A 26,049-nucleotide genomic window follows, 5' to 3' on the forward strand; every position below is an offset into this window, starting at 1 on the left:
CTGAAAAAAAATTTTGCTTGTACTGTTACACACTCGGGATAAAATTGAGATTAAATGCAATAACCAACATCGGTACCTTTAGTCCACTACAACCGTAGATAAGTTTATTTGTTAATTGGTGGAGCTTCCACCGGAGTTTTTTGGCTAATTATGAGTCATAATATTCCGTCTATCGCCGAAAAAGCCTATGTGACTTATAAAATTAATTTATCCCCTGTCAATCATTTTTTTTTCTTTTTCTTTCTTTATACAGTGGGTCAAAAAACTGCTCCAACGCAACCCAGTTTTTCTGAAATACAAGTATAGCTCTGTCAGTTTAACAGTAAACATTACGAAACTTGGAACAAAAAGAGTTACTACTGTTACTATTTATTAACGCAAGTTTCCAAGTCCGATGCGGAGTTCTGATCTAAAGAGCACTCAGTAAAAAGAGGAGGTCGGTTGGTGCAGTTTTTTGACTTTTAAAATGACAAGGTATTTGATATCATATGTCCGGACTGAGACTATTCCGGCAGATTTAATCTAATCTTTCTTATACTTAGCCACACTGGGGACCTTCAAATAAAGTCTTTGTAATTGTTTTCTGTTTTTTTTTTCATGCTTTACCCAAACCCATTGTACATCGTCAGTATCTATCCATCATTAGAAATGCCCAAAAAGCTTCCATCCGATATTCAAAACAGTATCAAAGCATTATTAGAGAACAGTGCTGATCCTGCAGTCATTGAGAAACGGGTTGGAATGCATAGAAATACCGTCAATAGGTATGCAAATAAGTGGATGCACGATGGAATACGTAAAAGAGGAGGTAGACCGAGCATTGTGGCAGAGTCAACACGCCGATACATCAAGAGATAAGTGCTCACAGGTTGTTTGAGGACTGCCAAGGACGTGCAAATGAAGTTGGAGGAGCTGGGGCGCCCTATGTCGTATCAATCGGTAATTAATGTCTTACATTCAGTTGAAATTTATGCTGAGATCAAAAAGAAGAAGCCATTATTGACTGAAAAGCACAAGAAGGCTCGATTAGCATGGGCTAAAAAGCATCAATATTGGACAGTACATGATTGGCGACGTGTCATCTTTTCTGATGAGACGAAAGTCAACATTTGGGGCTCTGATGGTTGCAAGTATTATTGGAAAAAAAAATGTGATCATTTACAGCCTCACTATATCGACGTTACTGTGAAGCATGGAAGCGGTGTTCTCATGTTATGGGGCTGTATAACCAGCGAAGGACCTGGATACGCATGTCAGATCTATAATGGTACCATGAATTCGGAGTTATACCAAGAAATCCTTGGTACAAGTCTAAAAGACACTATGGAGAACTGTGGTCTGAACTGGGAAACGTCGGTATTTCAGCACGATAATGATCCCAAACATCGATCAAAGTCCACAACACAATGGATGAAGGATAGTGGCATGCTTTACATTGACGATTGGCCATCGCAAAGTCCAGATCTTAATCCTATTGAACATATATGGCATCACTTGAAGTTAAAGCTGAGCATGTATGATAATAGGGTGACCAGCATCCATGAACTGTGGCAAAGAGTCGAAAATGAATGGAATTCGTTTACTAAGGAACAATGCATCAAGTATATAGACAGTATGCCCGACAGAATACAAGCTGTCTTAGCAGAAAAGGGTGGATCCACTAAATATTAGAAAAGTCAAAAAACTGCACCAACCGACCTCCTCTTTTTGCTGAGCGCTCCTTAGATCAATACTCCGCAACTGACTTTGAAACTTTTATCAATAAATAGTAACAGTATTAACTCTTTTTGTTCCAAGTTTCGTAATGTTTACTGTTAAACTGACAGAGCTATACTGGTATTTCCGAAAAACTGAGTTGCGTTGGTGCAGTTTTTTGACCCACTGTATATGGGTAGTTTGGCCTTTTGATGTTTGTATTTGACCTTCAAGGTTAAGGTGTCAAAGTCAATTCTTGCTTTTGCACGGTTTAACCAATTGTTTCCCAGGATAAGGTGTGTAGGGCATGATGGTAATACTTCAATGGTACATGGAATAACCATATCATCTTTTATTCCAATTGGTACATCATATATCAATCCAAGACCTGTCTGCTTTGAGCCATTTCCTAGAGTGAAAATGCTGTCTGATGCTGAATCTATTTCTAATCCTAGGGCATCTGCTAAAGCCTTCGACATACATGTTTTTGCAGCACCACTATCGACTAATGCTTTTATGGTTTTGTCGCCAATGCTTACGGTTGAATACACAGCGGTTGTGTTTAATTCTTCATCCTCCAGTAATGCCATGGTTTGTTGTAATTGCTGGGATGCTTGATCTTGTTTTGGCTTTCGTTTTGGTCTACACTCGCTTACAAGTTTTCTTCTTAATGCAGGTGCTACTGTAATTAAATCACCTATATCTACAGTAGGTCAAAAAACTGCTGCAAGGAATTGCAAAATTCATGTTTTACAGCTGCTTGTCCATGGATACTGCACCAAACTATCTCAAACTTTGACTGTTTGTACCTCAATAGAAAGTGCATTTATTCGTCGATTATCGGATATGGGCAATGTTTATTGGTGGAATTTGATACTGCTAAAGGTAATATTTTAAACATCCGGTATTTTTTACTTGTTTATATATGTTTGAAATAATGAATTTTAATACAACCCAACCGGTTGCCATCACAATTTTTCTCTCTTTTGACGTGATTAGAATGCTATCTGTATTTAAGAGTGCTTACAATTTCTTTATTCTAAATCTTATATTCCTTTGTTTAAATTATTTCTCTTTTTTACCCTCTCACCAATTGCATGCATATATGACTGTCAGAAGAGAAAGTAAACGATCTCAAACAGACATTAACCGGATCCACATCAAAGTATGATATTGCTAAGGAGACTGGATTACATGAATCAACTGTTAGTAGATACTTTATAACGTTGTTTTGAAGTAGGACAGTGAGCACAGGTGATAGACCTACATTAGTCTCCAAAGTGACAAAGCGGCTAATCAAAAGAAAAGTCATTGAACGGGTTCTAAAGACTTCCAAAGAGGTATACCGGGAGCCAGTTGGATTTGGCTACGATATCTCATACCAGTCAGAGATTAACGTACTGAAATTAATGGAGTTCCATTTTCTGATAGAAAAAAAGTAGCCATTTCAGACAAACGTGCATACGTAGCATCAGCTAGAATGGAAAAAGGAGCATCAGGACTGGGCAATGGTTGACTGACAACAAATCGTTTACTTTAATGAAACCAAGATCAACGTATAGGGCTTTGATGGTGATGATCACTATCGGAAAAGGCCAAGTGACCTTTTTCAACATCATGACCTGCATTTTGTAATCCAGCATGAAGCTAGCAAATTGATGTCCTGGTGTTGTATAACCTCTGAAGGACCAGGATATGCTTGCTAGATTTACGATGGAAACTTGAACTCAGGTGTTTACCAGCATATTTTGAACACTACGCTTCGTGATACTATGAAGTACTACAATTTCGACTGGTCCAACATTTAGTTTTAGCATGATAATAACACAAAGCACAAGGCATAATCTACAATAGCCTAGTTATGTAGTCACCAAGAGAGCTATATTAACGATTGGCCAGCTTCGATCCCCGACTTAAATTCAATCGAGCACGTAGGACATCAATTGAAGTTGAAATTCAACTATTACGAATATAGAACAAAGAACATGGATGTGTTTTGGGAATGAGTTGATGAAATATGAAATGACTTCCATAAAGATCTTTGCCAAGGACATGTAGATAACATTCCGGAAAGAACTCAAGAGATTATTAATAGAAAAGGAGGACCAACTAAATATTAATAAATAAGTTCATTCCGTTCAAATTTTCATTTTTTCAAATTTTCAAATTGCGCGCCTCATACTTCCTTCAATACTTATCCAATAGGGCATAAACTCTTTCGGATTTTTCAAGACATGTAGAAGATTTACTATGTGGGAACAGAGGCAGTTTGTGCCATTGTAACAGGATGTGCGCTACAAAAACCAAGAAAAATGGATTCCTTGCAGCAGTTTTGTGACCTACTGTATATGTATAATTTTTTTTTCTTTTTAGCTTTTCTTATTTTTTTGACCTTTTTTATATTTTCAAGATTTTTTATCTTTTTAACTTTTTTCATTTTTTTAATTTTTTTTTTATCTTTTTGACTTGACTCGGCTAATCTCTGTGCATCTTCATTGCCATTTTCGTTACACTGGCGTGGTACTAAAAAAACTTGACTGTATATCTTTCAACAGTTTGTGTCATATCTTTTTATTCTATATATGGATATTTGTGTTGCTTTCCTTTTAATGAAGTTCATGTTCAACAAGTTACAAGCTATGACTCACAAGAGAGTTGTTTATATTCAATATCAACATGACTCATGAATTATGACAATACTTGTATATACTGTTATTTTGTAGTATGGTTGGTTTAGTTTGAGTGTTTTAGAGAAGTTTTTCTTGAAATTTTTAAAGTAAGGTACTGTAGTGACCACCAGATCTTTTAATTAAGATCAAATAAAGGTAAAGATAAAAAAAAAATAAAGGGATCAGGAACTTTTTATGAGAAGGTTGCCTGTTTATTGAATAAAATATATAAAATAAAATGTGAGTAGAACTGTACTGTCCTTTTTCTTCATCTAAATAGTTGGGATATTTATATTGTTAAATTTTTTTTTTTTTCTCTTGTGACGAAGCAAATAATAATATTGATGCCAATGATGACTGCGTCTTGTGAATTCCTATACTGAATCAATTCAAATTTTTTTGAACCTTATTCAATATTTGAACCTTATTTTAAAAATCAAATCTTATTTCAAAAGTCGAACCTTACTTCAAAAATGAAACCTTATTTTCTTTTGTCTATATAATAGACAAGTTTTTATTTCTATTTTACTTCACTTATCTTAACTTCTCTTTGTTATATTATTTTTATATAAATAACCAATAAATCAAGTATTTTTATCTCTGAATCTGTTGGTATAACACTCTTAAAACACAAGCAAGACAAGTCCCTTGAAGCAAATTATCTTCATTGTAAACATTTTCAAACCTTTTATTAAACTACTACAAGCAAGTCTGATCTACTTAACAAGATCTGGTGGTCACTCATAACAAGCGAATCCATTATCAATACTTTAACTCAAGTCTTATTTTTTTTATTCTTTTTATCAACTTTATTCTATTTCAAAACCATTGCAACTTTAACGTTTTTGTTGTAATGGCCTTAAGAGTTTAGAAGTAAATTTGACTTTTCTTTAGAGTTTAAAAGAATTTGAGATCAAAGATTTGTGTTTAAATGAATAAATTTGGTTTGCTTGTAGTAAGTGACCACCAGATCTTGTATTGTAGATCAAACAGTAAAAGGTAATAAAGAGTTTTCTTGATAAGAGAATATAAAAGTGATACGATGAAGATAATTTGACTTCAAAGGACTTGACTTGCTTGAGTTATAAAATAAAAATAAAGAGTTTTGATAAAGAGGAACTCGATGTTTATTTGAATAAAAGATATTTTTAAAAGTGAAGTTCAGTCAAATTATAAGAGGGGATATTTATATGATTATTATATTTTTTTTTTTTGTTTATCTTTAGGGACTGAGGTCCCTCCTTCGACTGAGGTCCCTCCTTCGACTGAGTCCCTCCTAGGACTGAGTCCTTCCTAGGACTGAGTCCTTTCTTCAGCAAAAGTTACACCAACTGCGTCACAGATCCCCCCACCAAGAGAAGAACCGACCTCGGTTTGAGACATCAACTGACCCCATTGATCGTGATTTTTCATTTTGGTGACAAGAGTACGGTAGACGGTGCAATTTGGAAGAATAGTCTTGAGTTGATTATACTTTGCTGTTTCATATAAATAAATGTCACGCTGGTTGTTTCCAGGTCTTTTGAATTTCAAGTGTGCCCATTCAGTTACATTTTGTGCAAAGCTTTTAGCCACAATTTCTTTTTGACGATTAATCATTGCTTGCTGTTCCAATAATGAACGATACCGTTCATAATACTCGGACATACATAATTCATAGAACCATGAATCGTCGGTAATGCTCTGGTTGTTTTGAATCAAAGGCTCATCCAAGATAACTTCATTGTTCTCTTGTTCATTTTCTTCATCATCATTCATGCTTGCTTCTTGCTGTTCCATGATTTCAGATTCGATTCGAGCCATAGTATTTGTGATAAACTCGTACTTGCTTACTATTTGTCCATCGACTTGGTAGTTATAATTTTTGTATTGGTTCTCGTAAAAGATCAAGAAATTGTCTAAAGCTTGGCAGGCAGCCTCGATTCCTTGTTCAATGTATTGCTTCTTGACATAGTTCTCAACAGTGTCCAAGTAGACGGGTCCTTGAGTATTGGCAGCAGAGTTTTCTTGTACTTCTTGCATGTTGCTCATTGTTTTAAAATATTTGATATAAATTTTTTTTTTTTTGATTTTCTTTGAGGTATATATATGCTTTTGTGTGTGACTTTAATGAAGAAGTTCTTGCGTTTCAGTATCCATTTGGTGTACAAGAATTCGCTCATTCTCCATGATCCATTGTGTCTTGGGAAGCAAATATGCTTTCAATCGATTTCCATGTACTCTTCTTAATTTAGTATCCCGGATGTCTGCACTCTTGATGTGATACGTGCCTTTTCCCAAAATATGTTGTATGATGAATGGACCTTCCCATTTATCTTGCAGTTTTCCTGACCAGGAGGTGGACATATAGTCTTTGAATACTAATACTAATTCACCTATCTTGAATGGAGGTTTCAACTCCTTACTCTGATCCAATAATTTTTTCTCTATAGCTTTCTTTTGGGCAATTTGAGTTTGCTTGATGGCTTGAGTAGCTTGTTCACGGATTCGATTCAAGTTATGTATTTGATGTGTTGTCCTATGCCACAGCTTTGCTTCAAATTTAGGAGAATTTTTCTCATACAAGTGATGATCTAGGTCAAAAGGTGTTCTGGGTTCGTAGCCATAAACTAAGAAAAAAGGGGAATGCTTGGTTGTAGCTTGCTTGATTGATCTATAGGCAAACAATGTCGCAGGTAAATAAGCATCCCAGTCTAACTTTTCTTCATAGGAACGCCTCTGTAGTATTTGTCCAAGTGTTCGGTTGAACCGTTCTATCAGGCCATTGCTTTGTGGGTTGTAGGGTGTTGTAGTTTTGTGTATTATGTTGTAATTTCTACACACCTGTCGGATGAGTTCACTTAAAAAGGGTTTACCATTATCTGACACCATGATTGTTGGGCATCCATGTCTGCAAATGATGTCTTCATAAACAAACAATGCTATTTCTGATGCATTTTGAAATCGTAAGGGTCTCGCCTCTACGTATTTTGTAAGATAATCTATAGCTGCAATAATATATCTATGTCCTGATCTCGATGTTTGTACATGTTTCACATCTAAGGCAACTCGATCAAATGGTTTTGCTGAAACTGCTACGGGATATAATTCTTCTTTCAACATTTTCTTCCCATGCATTTGGCATCTGTAACATTTCTTGACATATTCCATGATATCGTGTGACATATTATCCCAGTAGTAACGAGATGATATTTTGTGTAGAGTATTATTGTAAGCCAGATGACCTCCTAATGGATGTTGGTGGTATGCGTACATGATTTCTTCTGCTTCCTTTTTGTTTAATACTTTTCTGATAATCCCGTTGTCTGTATTGTATCTATACAAGATGTCTCGATAAATTGTAAACTTATTTGCTTCTTTCTTGAGGTATTTCTTCATTCTAGAAGTTGCGTCTTCAGCTATTTTCATTGTTTGTAGATATTGTGTCAACTGATCGATTTTGTATTGTTCCATTTTGCTTATAGTTTGAAGTTGGTATGTTATGTCGGGATTTTTATTTTTTTCTTTTGTACTGTTTTTATAAGGTTTTATGGATTTTGTTTCAACTACCCCTCCCTTCCTCCATGTAGTTTTGGTAAAATATATATATAGATTGATATTGTTATTTATATGTCTTCATTGTTGTGTATCTTTAATATCCGAGCCTTGATAAAAAGTCTGCGCTCTCGTTTACTCTTCCAGGTCGATATTTTATTTCGAAATCGTATTCAGCAAGTGTTGTGATCCATCGTGCTATAATTCCGGTAGGATTTGGTGATTTGAGTAATCCGTGTAATGCTGAATGATCTGTGATAATCGTGAATCTTTTTCCCAACAGATAAGGACGAAACATTTTTACTGCCCATATGACTGCCAAACATTCTAGCTTTGTCGGTGCGTAATTTATTTCACTGGACCTTAGTCCCCTACTCGCGAATATGACTGGATGCTCGTGATCATTTTCATCTAATTGTGTAAGGATACACCCAAGTCCTGCTTTTGAAGCGTCTGTGACCAAAATAAAGGGTTTATTGAAATCGGGTCTAGTCAAGACAGGAGCGGTTGTAAGCAGTTTCTTCAAGGTTTCAAAGGAATCAGTGGTCTTTTCTGTCCATGGAACTTGTTTAGTAGTTTTTGTTTGATCATGTAAAGGTCTTGCTATAGCGGCAAAATTCTTTATAAATCGTCTATAATAAGAAGCCAAGCCTAAAAATCCTCTGACTTGTTTGAGTGTCTTTGGTTGTGGATATTCGATGATTTTCTTGATTTTTTCTGGGTCTGTTTGTACACCATCTTTTGTTACGATATAGCCAAGGAATTTGAGATGATCTTTGAAGAAAAAACATTTTTCAGGATTTAGTTTGAGATTTGCAATTTGTATACATTGAAAAACTTGTTCCAAGTGGTGTAAATGGTCTTGTTGGTTAAATGAATATACATTTAAGTCGTCTATATATGCTACCAGGCACTTATTAATGAGTGGCCGAAAACATAAATCAATAAGTCGTTGGAATGTGGCAGGAGAGTTTACAAGTCCCATTGGTAATGTATTGTAATGGTATATTCCAAACTTTGTTGTGAAGGCAGTTAATTCTTTACTATCTTCCTCCATCGGTACTTGATGAAAACCAGCTCGCATATCTAATGCTGAGAAAACTTTAGCTTTTCCTAACGTGTCTAGCAAGTCATCAATTCGTGGTAATGGGTATGCATCTTTTTTTGTAACTGCGTTAAGCTTTCGGTAGTCTATTACCATCCTGTATTCTCCATTTTTCTTTTTAACTAAGATGACTGGCGCAGCCCACGGACTATTTGAAGGGGATATTACACCTAGTTTTGTGTATTTTTCTAGTTCTTTTTGCAAGTGTTCTGCTTCTAAAGGGCTAATCCGATACGGTCGGTGACTGATAGGCAATGTGCCTTCTTGTACAGTTATTTTGTGTCGTAGCAACTTTGTATAGCCGATACTATTATTATCCCAATCGAAAATTTCTTCGTATTTCTTTAAGAGCCTTTTTAACATTCTTGCAATTTTTCTATCCATTTCCCCAATTTCAAGCTTACTGTACTTTTCTGCTTCTAAAGTTTCTTTATCTTCATCTGAGGTTTCTTTGTCCATTGCTTCGGTCATTTCCATAGTACAGAGATGAATATCCTTTTCAACATCATATGCTTGTATAATCGTATCTTCTTTAAGGTTGAGTTTTTCCAAGATTCCAATTTCTTCGCCTGGATCCAAAATTATATTATCATTAGAGCGATTATGTATTCGAATTTCCAAACTCTTTTTGTTGGTAATAAAGTTGTGACAAGGGTCAAGGATACCGGTTTTTTGTAGAATTTTGGTGCTGGTTATTTCAAAACTATACATTAATCCCCTAAGTTCATCTTTAGGTTTCTTGATTATGATAGTCTTTGATGAGTTTGCCGGGATAGTTAATCCATCTGATGAGGCTTCCAGAATGCATTGATTTTTAAGATTTTTTATCTGTATGTCTTTCTTATAGTCATTTTCAAGCAGTAATAGTGAATGCTCTTCATCCTCAACTTCTTCTTCTTCAGTAGATTCTTCATCAGTGCTTTCTTCTGATTCCTCTTCAACTTCATCATCTTCTGAATCTGCTTTATCGTTTTCAAAGTGCACTTTTTTCGTTTCTTTCGAATTGGTTGAACTGATTGGATGCTGGTAACTTTGGATATAACTGGAAATTTTTGGTAGAGGTGTATTCTTACGCAAAAAGAATATTTCTATTTCTGCCTTTTTGTTTTTATAGGACACTTTCAGGGTTGAACTATTGAAGTCAATTTTGGCCTTTGCTCTGTTTAACCAGTTGTTTCCGATAATTAAATGAGTTGGGCAAGCTGGCAATACTTCAACTGTACACGGAATAATTAAATCCTCTTGTACTTCGATAGGTACATCATATATTACTCCTAGAGCAGGCTGTTTAGAACCGTTTCCCAAGGTAAATACGCTTTCTGAGGCAGCATCTATTTCTAATCCTAAAGCATCTGCCAGGGATTTTGACATACACGTCTTGGCAGCACCACAGTCAACAAGTACTTTCACCGTTTTGTCTCCGATATTGATTTTTGAATATACGGCAGTGGTATGAATGTCATCCTCTTCTATTACCGCCATAGTTTCCTTTGATGTTTCTGTTACAGGTATTCTTTTGGGTCTACATGCACTTGCTAATTTCCTTCTAAGTGTGGGAGCAGCTACCATCAAATCTCCTACAGATATGTCTGCTTTTTGATTCATAACATCTGATACAATATCATATCTGATAGGTGGGGCCTTCGTTTTTCTTTTTATTGGCTTTGGCTTGATTTCAATAGGGAGATCAGAGTCTACTTCCATACTTCCTGTAGCCTGTATTGGTTGTTTGGGCATGTTGCTTGTTTCCTTGACTTGATTACGTTTGTTTACACGCCTAGTTACTGAAGCACTACTTGGTTGTTTCCATTTTTCTCTGGTTGTCGGTTTAGAATAAGGTTTAGAGCTTAGGACTTCAGGCGGGTGTTCAGGTCTTATAGCAGCATAAAGATCTTGGGCTTGATATGTGTTATCGTATTCATTTTGGGTAAGTATGACATTGAGATTATGTTGTTGGTTTTGTTGTTTAATGGGTTTGTTGTTATGTTGGGTGTTCGATTGACCATTCTTTTGATTATCAAAAGCAACCGACCCATTTAGTTTTTTGATTGCTGATTTTGATAGCGGGGCTGAGAGATGCCTTGCTGGGGTTGATTATTATGATTATTAGTTGGCTGATTTGGATTACGATTATGATTGTCATATTCATATCTTCCATAACTATGATCATAATTATTCCTGTATCTGTTATCGCTTCTGTAGTTATAACTGTTATTTCCATTTCGGTTATATTCATTGTTGTGAAAATTGTTATAGTTGTCATATCTAGGACGTCGATTATAATTTCTGGTAGGTTGAGATGAATGTTGATGTAGATTCAATTCACTGCGTATAGTTTCTTGAATAAGGTTAACCAAGTCATGTTGTGAGTTGGTATGCACTGATTGATTGTTATGTCTATTCATCGTTGGTTGTGTATACAAATGATTATTATTTGTACTGCCTTTCACTTCCATAGTGACTAGTTGATTTGGACCTGTGATTATTTCAGAATAGGGAGCCATATAGTTATTTCCAAAATTATTTCGTAAGTCATTGATAGGTACGGCATGAATATGTCTTTCTTCTGTGTCGATTAACTCTACGTTATGATTGTTTGCACCATGATGTTTTGTATATCTGTTATCATCATGATATATGAGGGCATTGTTGACGTTTCTTGGAATAAAAGGGTTATCCACCATGGCTATTTTACGTGGACGATTGGCATTCCACCATCCATCAGCATGATTGATCCATTCTTGGAATGTATGGGCACTACTTTGTATGCAGAATTGTTTAATTTCTTTAAGTAGACCAACACGAAAACGACTTTCAATAACTGCTTCACTTGTAATGTTCGCAAGGTCAGCTGCTTCTCGTAGTCTTGCCAAAAATATTTGAGGATGTTCTTGTTCACCTTGGAACATTTCGTTAAATTCTAATTCATAACTTTGAATTAGTTCAGGTGTGATGTAGTGTTGCTTGAGCAATTCAATGGCTTTGTCATATGTGACATTAGGGATTCTCTTGAGTATTTCTTTTTCAAAGTAAATTTTAGCAGCGCGTCGTAATTGGGATTTGAGCACGATAAGTTTTCTATCATCACTGAGAGTATTAGTGATTGCAAGGTAAGAATCAAGTATTTCTTGAAAATGGCGAAAGTCTTCTCCTTCATAGCCATAAAATTCAATTAACCTTGGGCGAAAACCTTGAGAAAAAGTTTGGTTGTTAGCATTTGCCAACGCGATTTGTCCTGTAGGATATGAGGCCATTTTGAAATTTGATATATTTGTTTTTGGTATGTTTTGTATTTCTTGAAGTAGAGTTTTGATAGTTTTCTTGACGATTTGTTTTAATTTGATAGATTTTTCCGATTGCTTGTTAATAATGTTTGTGATTTGTTGATTTGTTGATTTGTTCCCTCGTAGTGACCACCAAATGCAACTTTAACGTTTTTGTTGTAATGGCCTTAAGAGTTTAGAAGTAAATTTGACTTTTCTTTAGAATTTAAAAGAATTTGAGATCAAAGATTTGTGTTTAAATGAATAAATTTGGTTTGCTTGTAGTAAGTGACCACCAGATCTTGTATTGTAGATCAAACAGTAAAAGGTAATAAAGAGTTTTCTTGATAAGAGAATATAAAAGTGATATGATGAAGATAATTTGACTTCAAAGGACTTGACTTGCTTGAGTTATAAAATAAAAATAAAGAGTTTTGATAAAGAGGAACTCGATGTTTATTTGAATAAAAGATATTTTTTAAAAGTGAAGTTCAGTCAAATTATAAGAGGGGATATTTATATGATTATTATATTTTTTTTTTGTTTATCTTTAGGGACTGAGGTCCCTCCTTCGACTGAGGTCCTTCCTTCGACTGAGTCCCTCCTAGGACTGAGTCCTTTCTTCAGCAAAAGTTACACCAACTGCGTCACACCATAAAACTCTTACAAGCCATTAAAGGAAGGAAAATTACACTCTTTTTGACTTTTTTCATTTTTTCGACCTTTCTCATTTTTTGACTTTTTTCATTTTTTGACTTCTTTGTCACACTATAAAAAGACTATTCGTGATCAAACACGACAACAATGGTACAAAAAATTTAACTGTATATCCTTCCACAATGAAGAAATGTTCCGGCCTACCAGATTCGAACTAGTGACCTAAAGATGACAGATTAACTACAGTCTTCCGCTCTACCAACTGAGCTAAGGCCGGACCTTTCTTTCGCTCTTCCGACCGTTACAGAAGATATTTATTTTTTTTACAACATTCCACTACAAATAATGTAGTAGCTTTGACGTAGAATTTTAACACACCTAACAATCATAGATTCGTAGGTTTTATAATTTTTTATGAGAAAACATTATATCTTGTTGTATTGCACCTTTTTTAATTTTGAAAAAAGATTTAGGTGCGAAAAAAATGAAGAAATTGAACAGTATTTCTGTTTTTTTTGTAGGGTAAGTATTCATAGAGTCATTCATGTTTTAAAAAAGTGTCTGTTTTTTTACAGATGATATTTTTTTTGGAAAGCCTGTTCCCCTCTATCGTTGAAAGACCGATATCTTCTTTTTTTTATTTTTGAGGGCAAAAAGCGGAAATCAAAAGTACTTTCGGATTATTTTGCTCAGAAGAATACATATTAGGAAGGTAGTCTGTGGTTTTTAGCTTAGGTCATTACAAACGTATTACAGAACGTAACAAAATAGTCGTGTTTGGGAAAAAAAAAAGACAAAGTAAAAAAAAGTTAAGTAAAAAAAGACAAAGTAAAAAAAAAAAAAAAAAGAGTCTAGCAATAGAAAGTTCATTATTCAAATGAAAACAATAATTTAACAACAAATATACTTTATAGAAATGTAAATGTCTTTACATTATAAAATAATAATAAAATAAAGAAGCTCTGCTAACATTTTGTTACAAGGCAGTTATAATTAACAAATACATACAAAACTTTTTTGTTTATCAAATAAATATATTGCTTTATTATTTTTTATGCCAAATATTGTAAAAGAATATATGTTTTTAAGCTTATTCTCGTTCATTACTTACTTTATGTTTGCACATGGGTGTAATTTGCCATTAGCCATTAGTCATTAGAGATGTTAGCAATGGCAATTTTCTTTATCAAAAATAACTTTTCAGCAATAAACAACAATATAAGTTTGATATTCTTATAGTTTTATCGTATTGGAAAGAACAACTTTGCTCATGAGGTTCATGTTCGTCATCCGAATGTGTCCCATTAGGAATTCCTAATGTAAGAAAAAAAAAGAAACCAACATTAGACTTGGTTGCTATTATTTTTTTTTATAAACTTACATTTGACCAGAACTTGAGCTTTCTTTTTTATCTTTTGTACCTTGAGCATCTAATGTGTTCCATGAAACAAAACCAGGGAGAAAAAAAAAACCTGTTTTACTGCTGTAGTCCGTTAAGACCGAATTTTTTTAACCTAAAATAAAAAAAAAAAAGAAAAAAATAATACTCTCCATGTTGAAGCTATAGCACTCGAGTAATAAAACTTGTTCAAGCAATGTATAAGTTATCTTTTGGGATATCATTAAATGTAAACTACATGAAAAGCAACAGTTTTTGACTTACAGTAGGTCAAAAAACTGCTGCAAGGAATCCATTTTTCTTGGTTTTTGTAGCGCACATCCTGTTACAATGGCACAAACTGCCTCTGTTCCCACATAGTAAATCTTCTACATGTCTTGAGAAATCCGAAAGAGTTTAAGCCCTATTGGATAAGTATTGAAGGAAGTATGAGATGCGCAATTTGAAAATTTGGAAAAACGAAAATTTGAACGGAATGAATTTATTTATTAATATTTAGTTGACCCTCCTTTTTTATTAATAATCTCTTGAATTCTTGCCGGCATGCTATCGATATACCTTTGGCAAAGATCTTTGTCAAAGCCATTCCATACTTTTTCTACTCGTTCCCAAAGCTCATCCGTATTCTTTGCTCTACGTTCGTAACAGCTGAGCTTCAACTTCAATTGATGCCATACGTGTTCTATTGGATTTAAGTCCGGACTCTGAGCTGGCCAATCGCTAATATACCGCACTTGATGATTATCTAACCAGTCTATTGTAGATTTTGCCTTGTGCTTTGGATCATTATCATGCTGAAAGTAAACGTTGGACCAGTTGAAATTGTAGTATTGCATAGTATCACGAAGCGTAGTGTCCAATATATGCTGATAAACATTCGCGTTCATGTTCCCATCGTAAATTTGACAAGCATATCCTGGTCCTTCAGAAGTTATACAGCCCCACATCATCAATTTGCCTGCTCCATGCTTGACTGTAAGTTCTAGATGATGCGGTTGAAGAGGATCATTTGGTCTTTTCCAATAATACTTACAGCCATCAGAGCCCCATACGTTGATCTTGGTTTCATCAGAAAAGACGACTTTTCGCCATTCTTCTACTGTCCAATCCTGATGCTTCTTGGCCCATTCTAATCGATGCTGCATATGAGCTTTTGTCAAAAACGGCTTCTTTTTTTTTATTGAAGAATGGAACTCCATTGATTTCAGTACGTTAATTGCTGACTGGTATGAGATATCGTAGCCAAGTTGAACCAGCTCCCGGTGTACCTCTTTGGCAGTCTTTAAAACCCCTTCAATGACTTTTCTTTTTATTAACCGCTTCGTCACTTTGGAGACTACTGTAGGTCTACCACCTATGCTTTTTGTCCTATTTGGAAACAACCGTCTAGAGTATCTACTGACAGTTGATTCATGTACTCCAATTTCTTTAGCAATATCGTACGTTGATGTGGATCCAGTTAATGCTTGCTTGAGATCGTCTACTTTTCCTTCTGGCAGTCGTTTAGGCATGCGATTGGTAATAAGGTAAAAAAGAGAAATAATTTAAGTAAGGAAATATAAAATTTAAAATAAAGAAATTGTAAGCGCTTTTATATACTGGCAACATTCTAATCATGTCAAGAATGTGAAAAATTATGATAGCAACCGGTTGGGTCGTATTAAAATTCGTCATTTCAAACATATCTGAACAAGTAAAAAATGTCGGATGTTCATAATACTACCTTTAGCGATCTCAAATTCCACCAATAACCATTGCCCATATCCGATAATCGACGAATAAATGCACTTTCTATTGAGGTACAAACAGTCAAGGTTTGAGATAGTTTGGTGCAGTACCCATGGACAACCAGCTGTAAAACCTGAATTTTGCAATTCCTTGCAGCAGTTTTTTGACCTACTGTACGTGAAACAACAAATTTTTTTTCCGCTCGAACAACTATATAAACTGTCATGACTTTTCTTGTTTTCATCTTTATTTTTTATATTCTTATTATGCCTCGCTCCAATTCATCTGCTTCCGTCACTTCCAACAACAATGCCACTCCCCGTAGAGGAGGTCGAGTATCTGGTCAAGTAGTCTCACGTTACAGGTCTTACAGTGACCCACAAAATTGTCCCAATGTTTCGTAATTTTCTCTTCTAGAGCTTGTAGAACCATAGTTATTAAGCTAATGTACACCTTGTTGTATATCATTCAATAGCCAAAGTCATGTATAAGCAAAAGATGTGACGCAATTTCAGATTAAAACAGCGCCAACGGAGATAGAGGAGCTAAAAAATAAGCGGTGCATTGGGACAATTTTGTGGCACTTTTGAAAAAAAACGAAAAGCGATGAAATATCGACCCACAAGTTGTACAGATGTACCAAACTGCTTACAAATGCACATCGTATGACTCTAAGTTGATCTTTACTCATTGCTGAATTTTTAATCTCCTACTGATTTATTACTCGCCCATTATATCTCAACATGAAACAAGTCTCTCAAGATACAGTTGTTCGAGCAATTTCGTTACTTAAACAAGGTAAGTCGATTCGGGAAGTGGAAGGTGTTACTGGCCTAAGTAAGAGTACTGTTGGGAGGCTCCGAAAAACCCATTGCGTTGGACTTGAAAAGCCAAAAGCTGGTCGGCCCAAGGTGCTATCTGCGGCTGATGAGCGTTATTGTGTGCGCCAAGTGACCAAAAACCGCATGTCTAGCGCAACAAAGGTGGCTAAGGAGCTAGAAAAAGACACCGGAAGAAAAGTAAGTGCCGAAACCGTGTGCAGAACCCTTCGCAAGGCCGGTCTTGGTGCGATTGAGAAGCCGAAGAAGCCTTTGCTTAGTGCTAAAAACATCCGTAAGAGGCTTTCTTGGTGTATGGCTCACAAGGATTGGACTATAGATGACTGGAAACGTGTTGTTTGGTCGAATGAGACAAAAATCAACAGATTCAATTCGGATGGACGCACCTGGACTTGGATTCGATCCGGAGAAAGCCTAAAACCGCATCATGTGAAGATGACTGTAAAACACGGTGGAGGCAATATCATGCTGTGGAGTGCCATTACTTACGCTGGAGTTGGTTGGATGTGCAAAATCAATGGTAACATGGATAAAACATTGTACAAAGAGATTTTGGAGGATGAACTGGAGCGTACAATTGAGTATGGAACCAATAAGCTAGGGCTAAAAAGACATCAGGTGATCTTCCAGCATGACAATGATCCCAAACATACGTCTAAATTAGTAAAAGAATACTTTAAAGTGCAATCCTACAACATCCTGGAGTGGCCTGCACAGTCACCTGACTTGAATCCAATTGAAAATATGTGGTCATTATTAAAGAGAAGGCTAAATGATTATGAAACAGCACCAAAAGGCATGAATGAATTATACGAACGAGTAACTAAAGTTTGGTACGACTTAATGAAGCCAGAAGAGTGTCAAAAGGTTATAGAAACAATGCCTAAGCGTATAAAACAATGTATCAAGAACAAAGGACGCTGGACTGACTATTAATATCAGATAAATAAACCATTTTGTTTTTTTTCAAAAGTGCCACAAAATTGTCCCAATGCACCGCTTATTTTTTAGCTCCTCTATCTCCGTTGGCGCTGTTTTAATCTGAAATTGCGTCACATCTTTTGCTTATACATGACTTTGGCTATTGAATGATATACAACAAGGTGTACATTAGCTTAATAACTATGGTTCTACAAGCTCTAGAAGAGAAAATTACGAAACATTGGGACAATTTTGTGGGTCACTGTATGTCCCTCCTTCTGGTGACCGTATCCTTGAAGCACAAGTTATTGTTAGCCCTGAAAGAGCATGGGAGTAAGTAAACTACCGTCATAAACGGTGAATTAAGCTAGGGGACTAGTTTTACTAATTTGTTATGCTCATTTGCAGCCATCTTTTATCTGTGAACAGCGCGTTTGATAGAACCAGTATATGTGGTATTGATGGCTGTCAGAAGGTATGCATTTTGAGAAATCGGGCCGAAAATGGAAGGCTCACTTACTACTGTGCTGGTGGTCTTGACATCGATGAAAATGGTGATACTATTGGTCACCCTGGTAGAAAGTCTCGCGTCTGTACATACAACTCGGTGTTTTACAATCGTAAATGCATGACAAACTACACTCTTTCGGTGATGTATGATTATCTAAAAGACTCAAGCATCACCAACATTTGCAGTTCCCATGGCATGAGCCGTCCTGCTGTGACTTCATTAGCGAATGATCTCCGTTTAATGATGCTCAGTGACTACAATACCCATAATCGACAAGAGGAGCATAAACTAGGCTCTAATGTAAGATGTCACCACATACAGATAGATGAATCGAAGTTTGGCAAGCGAAAAAACCATCGTGGCCATCGTGTAGAAGGCATCTGGGTCTTTGGTATGGTTGAGTGCTTGGTCCCCATCAATGAGGCAGATCGGTTTTATACATACACTGACCACCGAACTGGCGATCAAGAGCTGAGACCTAGGTATGAAGCAGGACGCAAATTCTTTTGCACCGTCCCTAATCGGACAGCGGCAACACTGTTGCCCATCATCTATGATAACTGCCAGCGTGGGTCAACCATTAGATCTGATGGATGGAGAGCGTATTCCGGTCTGCACCCTAGAGAAGAGCGTGACGAGATTACAGGCGAGATACTTGACAATACAAGCGCTTACAATGATGGCAACTTCTTCTTTGCAAGACATCAGGTTGTTAATCATTCCCTAGACTTTGCCACAGTAGATCAAGTTCAAGGTAACCAGGGCGAGTATTCTGGCTTGCCAATATCTGGTAAGATTCATACCAACATGATCGAAAGTATGTGGGCTCCTTTGAAAGCGTTTATCAAGCCTCGTAATCGAACCAAAGAGAATTGCTACAAGCGCATCTTGGAGTATCTTTGGAGGAGCGAGAATGCCGGTAATGTCAAGCAGTGCTTTGAGCGCATGATCCGCGAAGTGGCAATGAACTCAGATCCAGCTGAACGGTCTGCAGAAACTGAGGATTGGTTTACGCGTGGTCTTGATGGTAACTCGCCTTCAGTGTCAGCTAGAATAGCAGCCAGAGATGCTCGTCGTTTTGAGGCATGGGTTGAACGTCGTCGTGCCCGCGATGCTAGGGAATTGTTAGAAGAAGAAGCGATACTATCAGACAATGACAGCATTATTGGTGAATCAGATGGTGAGGTAATGCAGGATAGTATTCTTGAAGCACGAAGTGGTTTGGATCAGTCTGGCATTCAAGGTTCTATTGCTGCAAATAATGATGAAGCAGGAGCCCCGAGCCCAACAGCTATTCGTTCGATCAGTAGGCAGACCAAGAGCTGTTGCACCTTCTGTCAGCAATCACCCTCATAGTGGCAGGCGTTCAGTTGGTAGACCAAGAGTTGGAAATCGATCTGTAGGAAGTGTTGTAAACATAGTTATTTTCTATAAGATATCAGTTGTATTAAAATAAATAACGATACACAAAAGATTAAACTATGATTGAACAATTCCACACTTTTCCAAATTTAGAACAATAAGATCAGTATTTGTCATCCTAGCGAGTCTAATCAATTGTCAACCCCAAAAGTAATTAAATCAAAGTTAATTGACTGGTTATTATTTCTATTGTTCAACTTCAGACGCATATATTAGAACATCGACAAGCTTTAGCTTAATCATTGGTTCTTCAGCACGACATCGTTGCCGAGTCTATATCTTTTATATCTACGCTCACAAAGAATATAAATAGATGCCAACTTTTTATCCATTAAACGGGGCTCTTTTGCAATATAAAGAAATCTGCAATAAAGAAGGATTTTAATTTTATATTGCTGCTATTGTTTTTTTTGTTTAATTTTTTTATTTAATCTTACGATTAAAACATTTTTTAAAATTAATCATCCTTCTGGTTCTTACCCTGGTAAACTGCTATGGAAAACCCCAAACAAGAAGACAGACCCATGGAGCTTGGTGCTACTGACATGGAGATCGAACAAGTAGATCAAGACCCTTCTCTTACTGAAGATGGCTCTGAAGAAACCCCTATCGAAAATGCAAATGTGCAGGAAATTACGTCTGATCATGATGACATTGATGCTGAAGTTTCAAAACTCATAAGGTATAAAAAGGAAGAATCTGCTCGGTTATACCAAAAGTATATCATGGCTGGTGAAGAAGAAAAGGCAGACTTGGCGTTTCAAAAAATGAGAAAATATGGCGCACAGTTGCTTACTCTCTCTGGTAAACTTGTTTCCCCTGCGATTAATCCTGTCAAGAAGGAAATTGGTTTGCGTCTGACACAAAATGATATTCCAAAATTCCAGCTTACCTCTTGGCCTGATATACCATTCCCTGGTGAAAAATGCTATGAATCAGTTGAACACTTTTTGCGGTCCTTCGAAAAGGTCATATATTCTGCTGCCTTGGATATTCAAGAGGTTTGGCGCCGGTATCTCCCTGTTTCTTTGGCTTTCGACCATGATGATTGGATTGAAAAAGACCTAAAGAGATGTGACACATGGAATGCAGCTAGAATTGTCTTTACGAACAAATTCTTGACTGACAACGCTAGAACAGATGCTATGCATCGTCTATTTACCATGACAATGAATAAACATGAATCTGTATCCTCGTATATGACCCGATTTTTAAGCACTTGTATTGAGGCTGGGGCAAATAAAAATGATCCAATGGTAGCTGCTAGATTTAAGGCATCATTCTCTGAACCTGTTCTTGAGAAGTGTAAGACAGCTTTTGTTTTAAAAGAAAATAAGAATATACCATGGACTGTGGAGAGAGCTGCTGAAATAGCAAGAAATCTATTAGGAGATGACCCAAGAACGTATACAGGAGCATCCTATGTCAATGTCGCCAGTGGTAGCAAAAGAATTCACACAAATGCTGGTCCTGTCAGTGTTCAAAAAAGAAATAAAGGTCATGGTTCGTCTGGTGCTTTCTTTTGTTCCAAACATGGTGGTGCTAATGCAAATCACAATGAAGATGATTGCTTTAGCAAAGCAAACAAGAAAAATGATGCTGCGTCGACCATAAAAAATAAATATTATGGCAACAAAAATTTTCCTCATAAAGCAAGCACTAGTAAACCCTGTCGCTATTGTGGTAGAAGTTGGTCTCATGGTGTCATGTTTTGACATGTCAATAAGATAACAGTCTTATCAATCTAAGCTAAATCTTTACAAATGAGTTTGAATAAGAATAGATCCTGATAATTACCAACTGCCCTGAACAGCCAAGTTTCACTTTCATCTCAACGGTTGATTATTTACATCAGTTTATAAAATTTTTCTTATACATGTCAAATCATATCGGTCGTAACTATCTCTTGTCATTTAATCTCAGGTCTTGCTCAAACTAATATAAATAGCCTTGGAATCTTTCTTTAATAAAAGTAATTCGACTTGAGAACTATTGTTCGGTCTCGTTAATTCTTCTTTGTCTATTTTAAATACTTAAAACACTTCACATGGCCACCAATGTCAAGAATATGCAGACTTTAAAAGGAAACTTCATGTCGATCCCAGAAACCCAAGAGATACGGACAAGTCCATTTATGCCATTGTTCGTTCTACAAATGATGAAAATGATAACGATCATGATATGGCAGAAGCTGAAATGAATTCATATGACTGTAAGGCATTATGAAATAAAATAACTGAAGATGAAGATACTAATCCTCTTAAACTTTTGACTCCTATATTAATAGAGGGCAAGAAATTAATTGGCAAGATAGACACTGGCAGTGATATCACTTGTATATCAAAAATTTGTTTGAATAATAAATTGAATATTGACAAAGTGAATTCTGTAAATGGTTCTTTAAATTTTTTGTCTTCAGATAATAAATGTAAACGAATTGGACAAACTGATCCTCTCACTTTAACATACATGAATAACATCTCTTTTAAACATTCTTTTGAAGTTGTAAATTTTAATGAGACAATGATACAAGAATTTGATGTCTTGCTTGGAACTGATGTTCTTGGAAAAATGAATATCGGTCTTACTGGAGTAGCATACAAGTACCCAGGTAATGAAGATGATTATTCAAATAGATTAAAGGAAGACGCACAATTTCTAAATATGAATTTTGATGCTAATAATGAGATTGAACCTAACAACTCACCCTATGGTACCGAAGATCAACAAAAGCAATTCATGGCTTATATCCAGAATGCAATTGATGACAACCAAAATATTCCTGCTGGATCTTTCTGCACAGTACCAGAATCTGTAGTAGAATTACCAATGGAAAAGGGAGCAAAGTCCTTTAAGAGACAATATCCGATCGCTCACCGACAAATGCCTGAATTAGAAGAGCAAATAAATGAATGGTTAAAAGCAGGTATCATCAAAGAGAACCGCGCTAACACATCCTTTAACAGTCCTTTATTAATGGTACCAAAGAAAGATGAGAACAATGAGATAACGAGCCACAGAGTATGTTTAGATGTTCGTGGTATCAACAAACTAATCCCTGATGTCGTTTATCCTGTTCCAAAAATAAGAAGCATATTTGATAACTTAGTTGGTGGTGAAGTATTCACTAAGATTGACTTGAAAAATGTATACAATAGTTTCCTTGTAGCCCCTAAAGATCAACACAAACTCTCCTTCCAATTTAAGAATCGAACATATACTTTTCAAGGATGTTGTTTTGGTCTAAAGACAGTTACTGCAATATTCTGTAAAGTGATGAAAATACTCTTCGCAGATATGGATTTCATTGAAACCTATGTTGATGACTGTGTAATCAAAGGAACAGCTGAAAACCATGCTTCAAATGTAAAAAAGGTGATTGAACGATTAACTTCCGTCAACCTAAAAATCAACGTAAAGAAATGCAGTTGGTATCAACGATCAATCTATCTTTTAGGATTTGTAGTTGAGAGTGGTGGTATCATCAAAGTAGATCCACGCCGCCTAACAAACATCGATAGTTGGCCTATACCACGCAATAAAAAAGAAGTGATGCGATTAATGGGTATTGTATCATATATGAGAGACTTTATACCTTTAATCTCTCGTGTAGCTGCACCTATCGACAGACTTCGTAATGATCCTGATGTAGAAAACAACTGGACACAAGAACACACTGATGCATTCATTGCTTTAAAAGAGATTCTAAAGTCAAAGACACTGTTGCACACTCCAGACTTATCAAAGAAATTCTATGTGGCTACTGATGCCTCACAATATGGTGTTGGTGCAGTATTGACCCAAAGAGATGAGCTGAATAGAACTTTACACATTGCATTTGCATCCAAATCTTTGTCACCCTCTCAACGTAAGTGGAATACAACTAAACGTGAACTGTACGCGGTAGTGTTTGCACTAGAAAAATATCGTGAATTTTTATGGGGAAATAAATTTGAATTACGTACTGACCATAAGGCTTTAATGTATTTACATACCCAAGAACAAGCAAACCCTATGATGATAGGCTGGTTAGAAACTTTACTAGATTTCAACTTTGATGTAATTCACATACAAGGCATTCTCAATCAATTACCAGACTTACTTTCTAGACTTTATGAACCTTGCTTGAATAATGAGTTCATGCTGGGAGGGGGTGATGCTGCGCAAAAAGAAAATAAAAAAGAAAAAAAGGAAATTAAAAATAAAAATCAAAATAAAATAAAAGTTAAAAGACAGACAAACTATATAGCAAAGAGACACAACTTGATCTATAGTCAGGACAAGAAACTAAATGTGCTAGCTGTGAAAATAAAAAATAAAAAGTTTGCTAATAATCCCACAACTGACTATATGACTCCTCCACCTGAGAAGAGAGCACGTCTACTTGAAGATGCTCATACCTTCGGACACTTCGGTAGTACGAGTATTGTGGAGCAGTTACATTCACAAGGACTTCATTGGAATAATATTTATAAAAATGCTACTGAGACAATCAAATCATGTATTGAATGCCAGAGACACAATATAAGCAAGAAAAGTTATCATCCTTTAAAGAATATTCTTGCATATCTACCATTTGACCATATTGGAATTGATCTTTTAGGACCTTTACCTGTTACGGCAAATGAAAATGTCTATGTCCTTGTGATGATAGATGTATGTACCAGGTACATCATACTGCGTCCACTAAAAAATAAACAAAGTGACAATGTAGCAAAAGAATTAATAAAAATCTTTGGTGACTATGGCATACCTAAAATCATTCAAAGTGATAACGGCAGAGAGTTTAAGAATAGCCTCATGCACTCATTGTCCAAGCACCTAGGAATAGATCGCAGATACAGTACAGCCTTTCACAGTCGAGGTAATGGCGTGAGCGAGAGCGCTGTAAAGACGACATTAAACACTATAAGAAAAATGGTTAATTCTAACAGCAATGATTGGGATGATGTATTACCAATTGTCCAACTAGCGTCGAATTATAAAATAAGACACCGTTCAAAGAGTGCTCCATTTTCCTTGATGTTTGCTCGAAGACTTAATAGCTTTGAGGATTACGGTGATCAGAGTATAGCTGATAAGATTCCTAATAGACCTGTTACAGAACAAGAGCTAATTGAGAGAACTGATCGCATGTACCAGATTGTGTTTCCTGCCATTCGTGAAAGAACACAGAAGATCATAGAGGAAGCAAGCAAGAGGTTCAATGACAAAAATATGATCATAGATCTTCCGAAGGATACTGCAGTTATGGTTAGATTACCAGGACGGACTAGTAAGCTGTCACCTCTTTATGAAGGGCCTTACATTGTCGTTCGAAAAACTCAAGGTGGTTCCTATGTCTTAAAAGATGAGCAAAATGAACTGTTACATCGTGAATATGTCCCATCAGAACTCAAGGTAGTCTCTATTGACGAAACAGCTATAGAAGATACATACTATGAAGTTGAGGATATTAGAGATCACAGAGGCGGTCCAGGACAAAGAGAATACCTTGTAAAATGGGCTGGTTATGGTGAAAGAGAGAATACGTGGGAAAAAGCACCATCCTTCTCCAGCACAGTACCCATTGATAAACATTGGCTTAAGAGAAAAGAGTTGAAGGAATTAGAGCAAGCACGAAAGCAAAAGATGATAGTTAATGAAAAAGACTACACTAAAAAGACTTCTGCTAGACCTAATGTGACTGAAGAAAGCAAGAACCATAAAAGAAAGGACATGGTACAAGATAGTACAGTCCCTAGAAAAAGTAAAAGAATAAGAAACAATAGAAACTAAAAAAAAAAAAAAAAGAGTTCATGTAGCAGAGCGGCCGCTGACTTCATAAACTTGCTGAGCATCAAGATACATAAATTAACCAATAAGAAAATAACATTTAGTATCTGCATGAATGCCGACCTGACTATTGTCAAGTCTGGGGGAGGATAATGTTGTAAACATAGTTATTTTCTATAAGATATCAGTTGTATTAAAATAAATAACGATACACAAAAGATTAAACTATGATTGAACAATTCCACACTTTTCCAAATTTAGAACAATAAGATCAGTATTTGTCATCCTAGCGAGTCTAATCAATTGTCAACCCCCAAAAGTAATTAGATCAAAGTTAATTGACTGGTTATTATTTCTATTGTTCAACTTCAGATGCATATATTAGAACATCGACAAGCTTTAGCTTAATCATTGGTTCTTCAGCACGACATCGTTGCCGAGTCTATATCTTTTATATCTACGCTCACAAAGAATATAAATAGATGCCAACTTTTTATCCATTAAACGGGGCTCTTTTGCAATATAAAGAAA

At 36.0% G+C, this 26,049-nt stretch overlaps 8 protein-coding genes and 1 non-coding gene across 9 annotated transcripts; 4 read left to right on the forward strand and 5 right to left on the reverse strand.

Annotated features, from left to right (window-relative positions):
• Positions 1-924: 924 nt before the first annotated feature.
• Positions 925-1,818, forward strand: RO3G_15282 (uncharacterized protein; the record flags this gene model as incomplete). The annotated part of the gene is made up of 2 exons (XM_067669866.1): positions 925-1,601; positions 1,770-1,818. 2 exons carry the CDS (start codon positions 925-927, stop codon positions 1,816-1,818), a joined length of 726 nt encoding a protein of 241 aa, XP_067525967.1.
• A 3,839-nt stretch (positions 1,819-5,657) lies between these two features.
• On the reverse strand, positions 5,658-6,386 carry RO3G_15283 (uncharacterized protein; the record flags this gene model as incomplete). The annotated part of the gene is made up of 1 exon (XM_067669867.1): positions 5,658-6,386. The coding sequence occupies one exon, from the start codon at positions 6,384-6,386 to the stop codon at positions 5,658-5,660; it is 729 nt and encodes a 242-aa protein (XP_067525968.1).
• Positions 6,387-9,218: 2,832 nt separating this feature from the next.
• On the reverse strand, positions 9,219-10,740 carry RO3G_15284 (uncharacterized protein; the record flags this gene model as incomplete). The annotated part of the gene is made up of 2 exons (XM_067669868.1): positions 9,219-9,247; positions 9,408-10,740. 2 exons carry the CDS (start codon positions 10,738-10,740, stop codon positions 9,219-9,221), a joined length of 1,362 nt encoding a protein of 453 aa, XP_067525969.1.
• A 299-nt stretch (positions 10,741-11,039) lies between these two features.
• Positions 11,040-12,257, reverse strand: RO3G_15285 (uncharacterized protein; the record flags this gene model as incomplete). Its single annotated transcript, XM_067669869.1, has 1 exon — positions 11,040-12,257. One exon carries the CDS (start codon positions 12,255-12,257, stop codon positions 11,040-11,042), a length of 1,218 nt encoding a protein of 405 aa, XP_067525970.1.
• Positions 12,258-13,117: 860 nt separating this feature from the next.
• RO3G_19195 lies at positions 13,118-13,200 on the reverse strand. Its single transcript has one exon. It is a non-coding gene; the product is annotated as a tRNA-Tyr (tRNA).
• Positions 13,201-14,718: 1,518 nt separating this feature from the next.
• On the reverse strand, positions 14,719-15,467 carry RO3G_15286 (uncharacterized protein; the record flags this gene model as incomplete). The annotated part of the gene is made up of 2 exons (XM_067669870.1): positions 14,719-14,725; positions 14,881-15,467. 2 exons carry the CDS (start codon positions 15,465-15,467, stop codon positions 14,719-14,721), a joined length of 594 nt encoding a protein of 197 aa, XP_067525971.1.
• Positions 15,468-17,015: 1,548 nt separating this feature from the next.
• Positions 17,016-19,677, forward strand: RO3G_15287 (uncharacterized protein; the record flags this gene model as incomplete). Its single annotated transcript, XM_067669871.1, has 5 exons — positions 17,016-17,409; positions 17,554-17,722; positions 17,901-17,922; positions 18,004-18,143; positions 18,240-19,677. The coding sequence occupies 5 exons, from the start codon at positions 17,016-17,018 to the stop codon at positions 19,675-19,677; spliced, it is 2,163 nt and encodes a 720-aa protein (XP_067525972.1).
• A 560-nt stretch (positions 19,678-20,237) lies between these two features.
• On the forward strand, positions 20,238-21,458 carry RO3G_15288 (uncharacterized protein; the record flags this gene model as incomplete). Its single annotated transcript, XM_067669872.1, has 1 exon — positions 20,238-21,458. One exon carries the CDS (start codon positions 20,238-20,240, stop codon positions 21,456-21,458), a length of 1,221 nt encoding a protein of 406 aa, XP_067525973.1.
• Positions 21,459-22,266: 808 nt separating this feature from the next.
• On the forward strand, positions 22,267-25,521 carry RO3G_15289 (uncharacterized protein; the record flags this gene model as incomplete). The annotated part of the gene is made up of 1 exon (XM_067669873.1): positions 22,267-25,521. One exon carries the CDS (start codon positions 22,267-22,269, stop codon positions 25,519-25,521), a length of 3,255 nt encoding a protein of 1,084 aa, XP_067525974.1.
• Between the last annotated feature and the right edge of the window lie 528 nt (positions 25,522-26,049).

The sequence above is a fragment of the Rhizopus delemar genome, genomic scaffold (assembly GCF_000149305.1).
Source record: "Rhizopus delemar RA 99-880 supercont3.16 genomic scaffold, whole genome shotgun sequence".
Taxonomy (NCBI): Eukaryota; Fungi; Mucoromycota; class Mucoromycetes; order Mucorales; family Rhizopodaceae; genus Rhizopus; species Rhizopus delemar.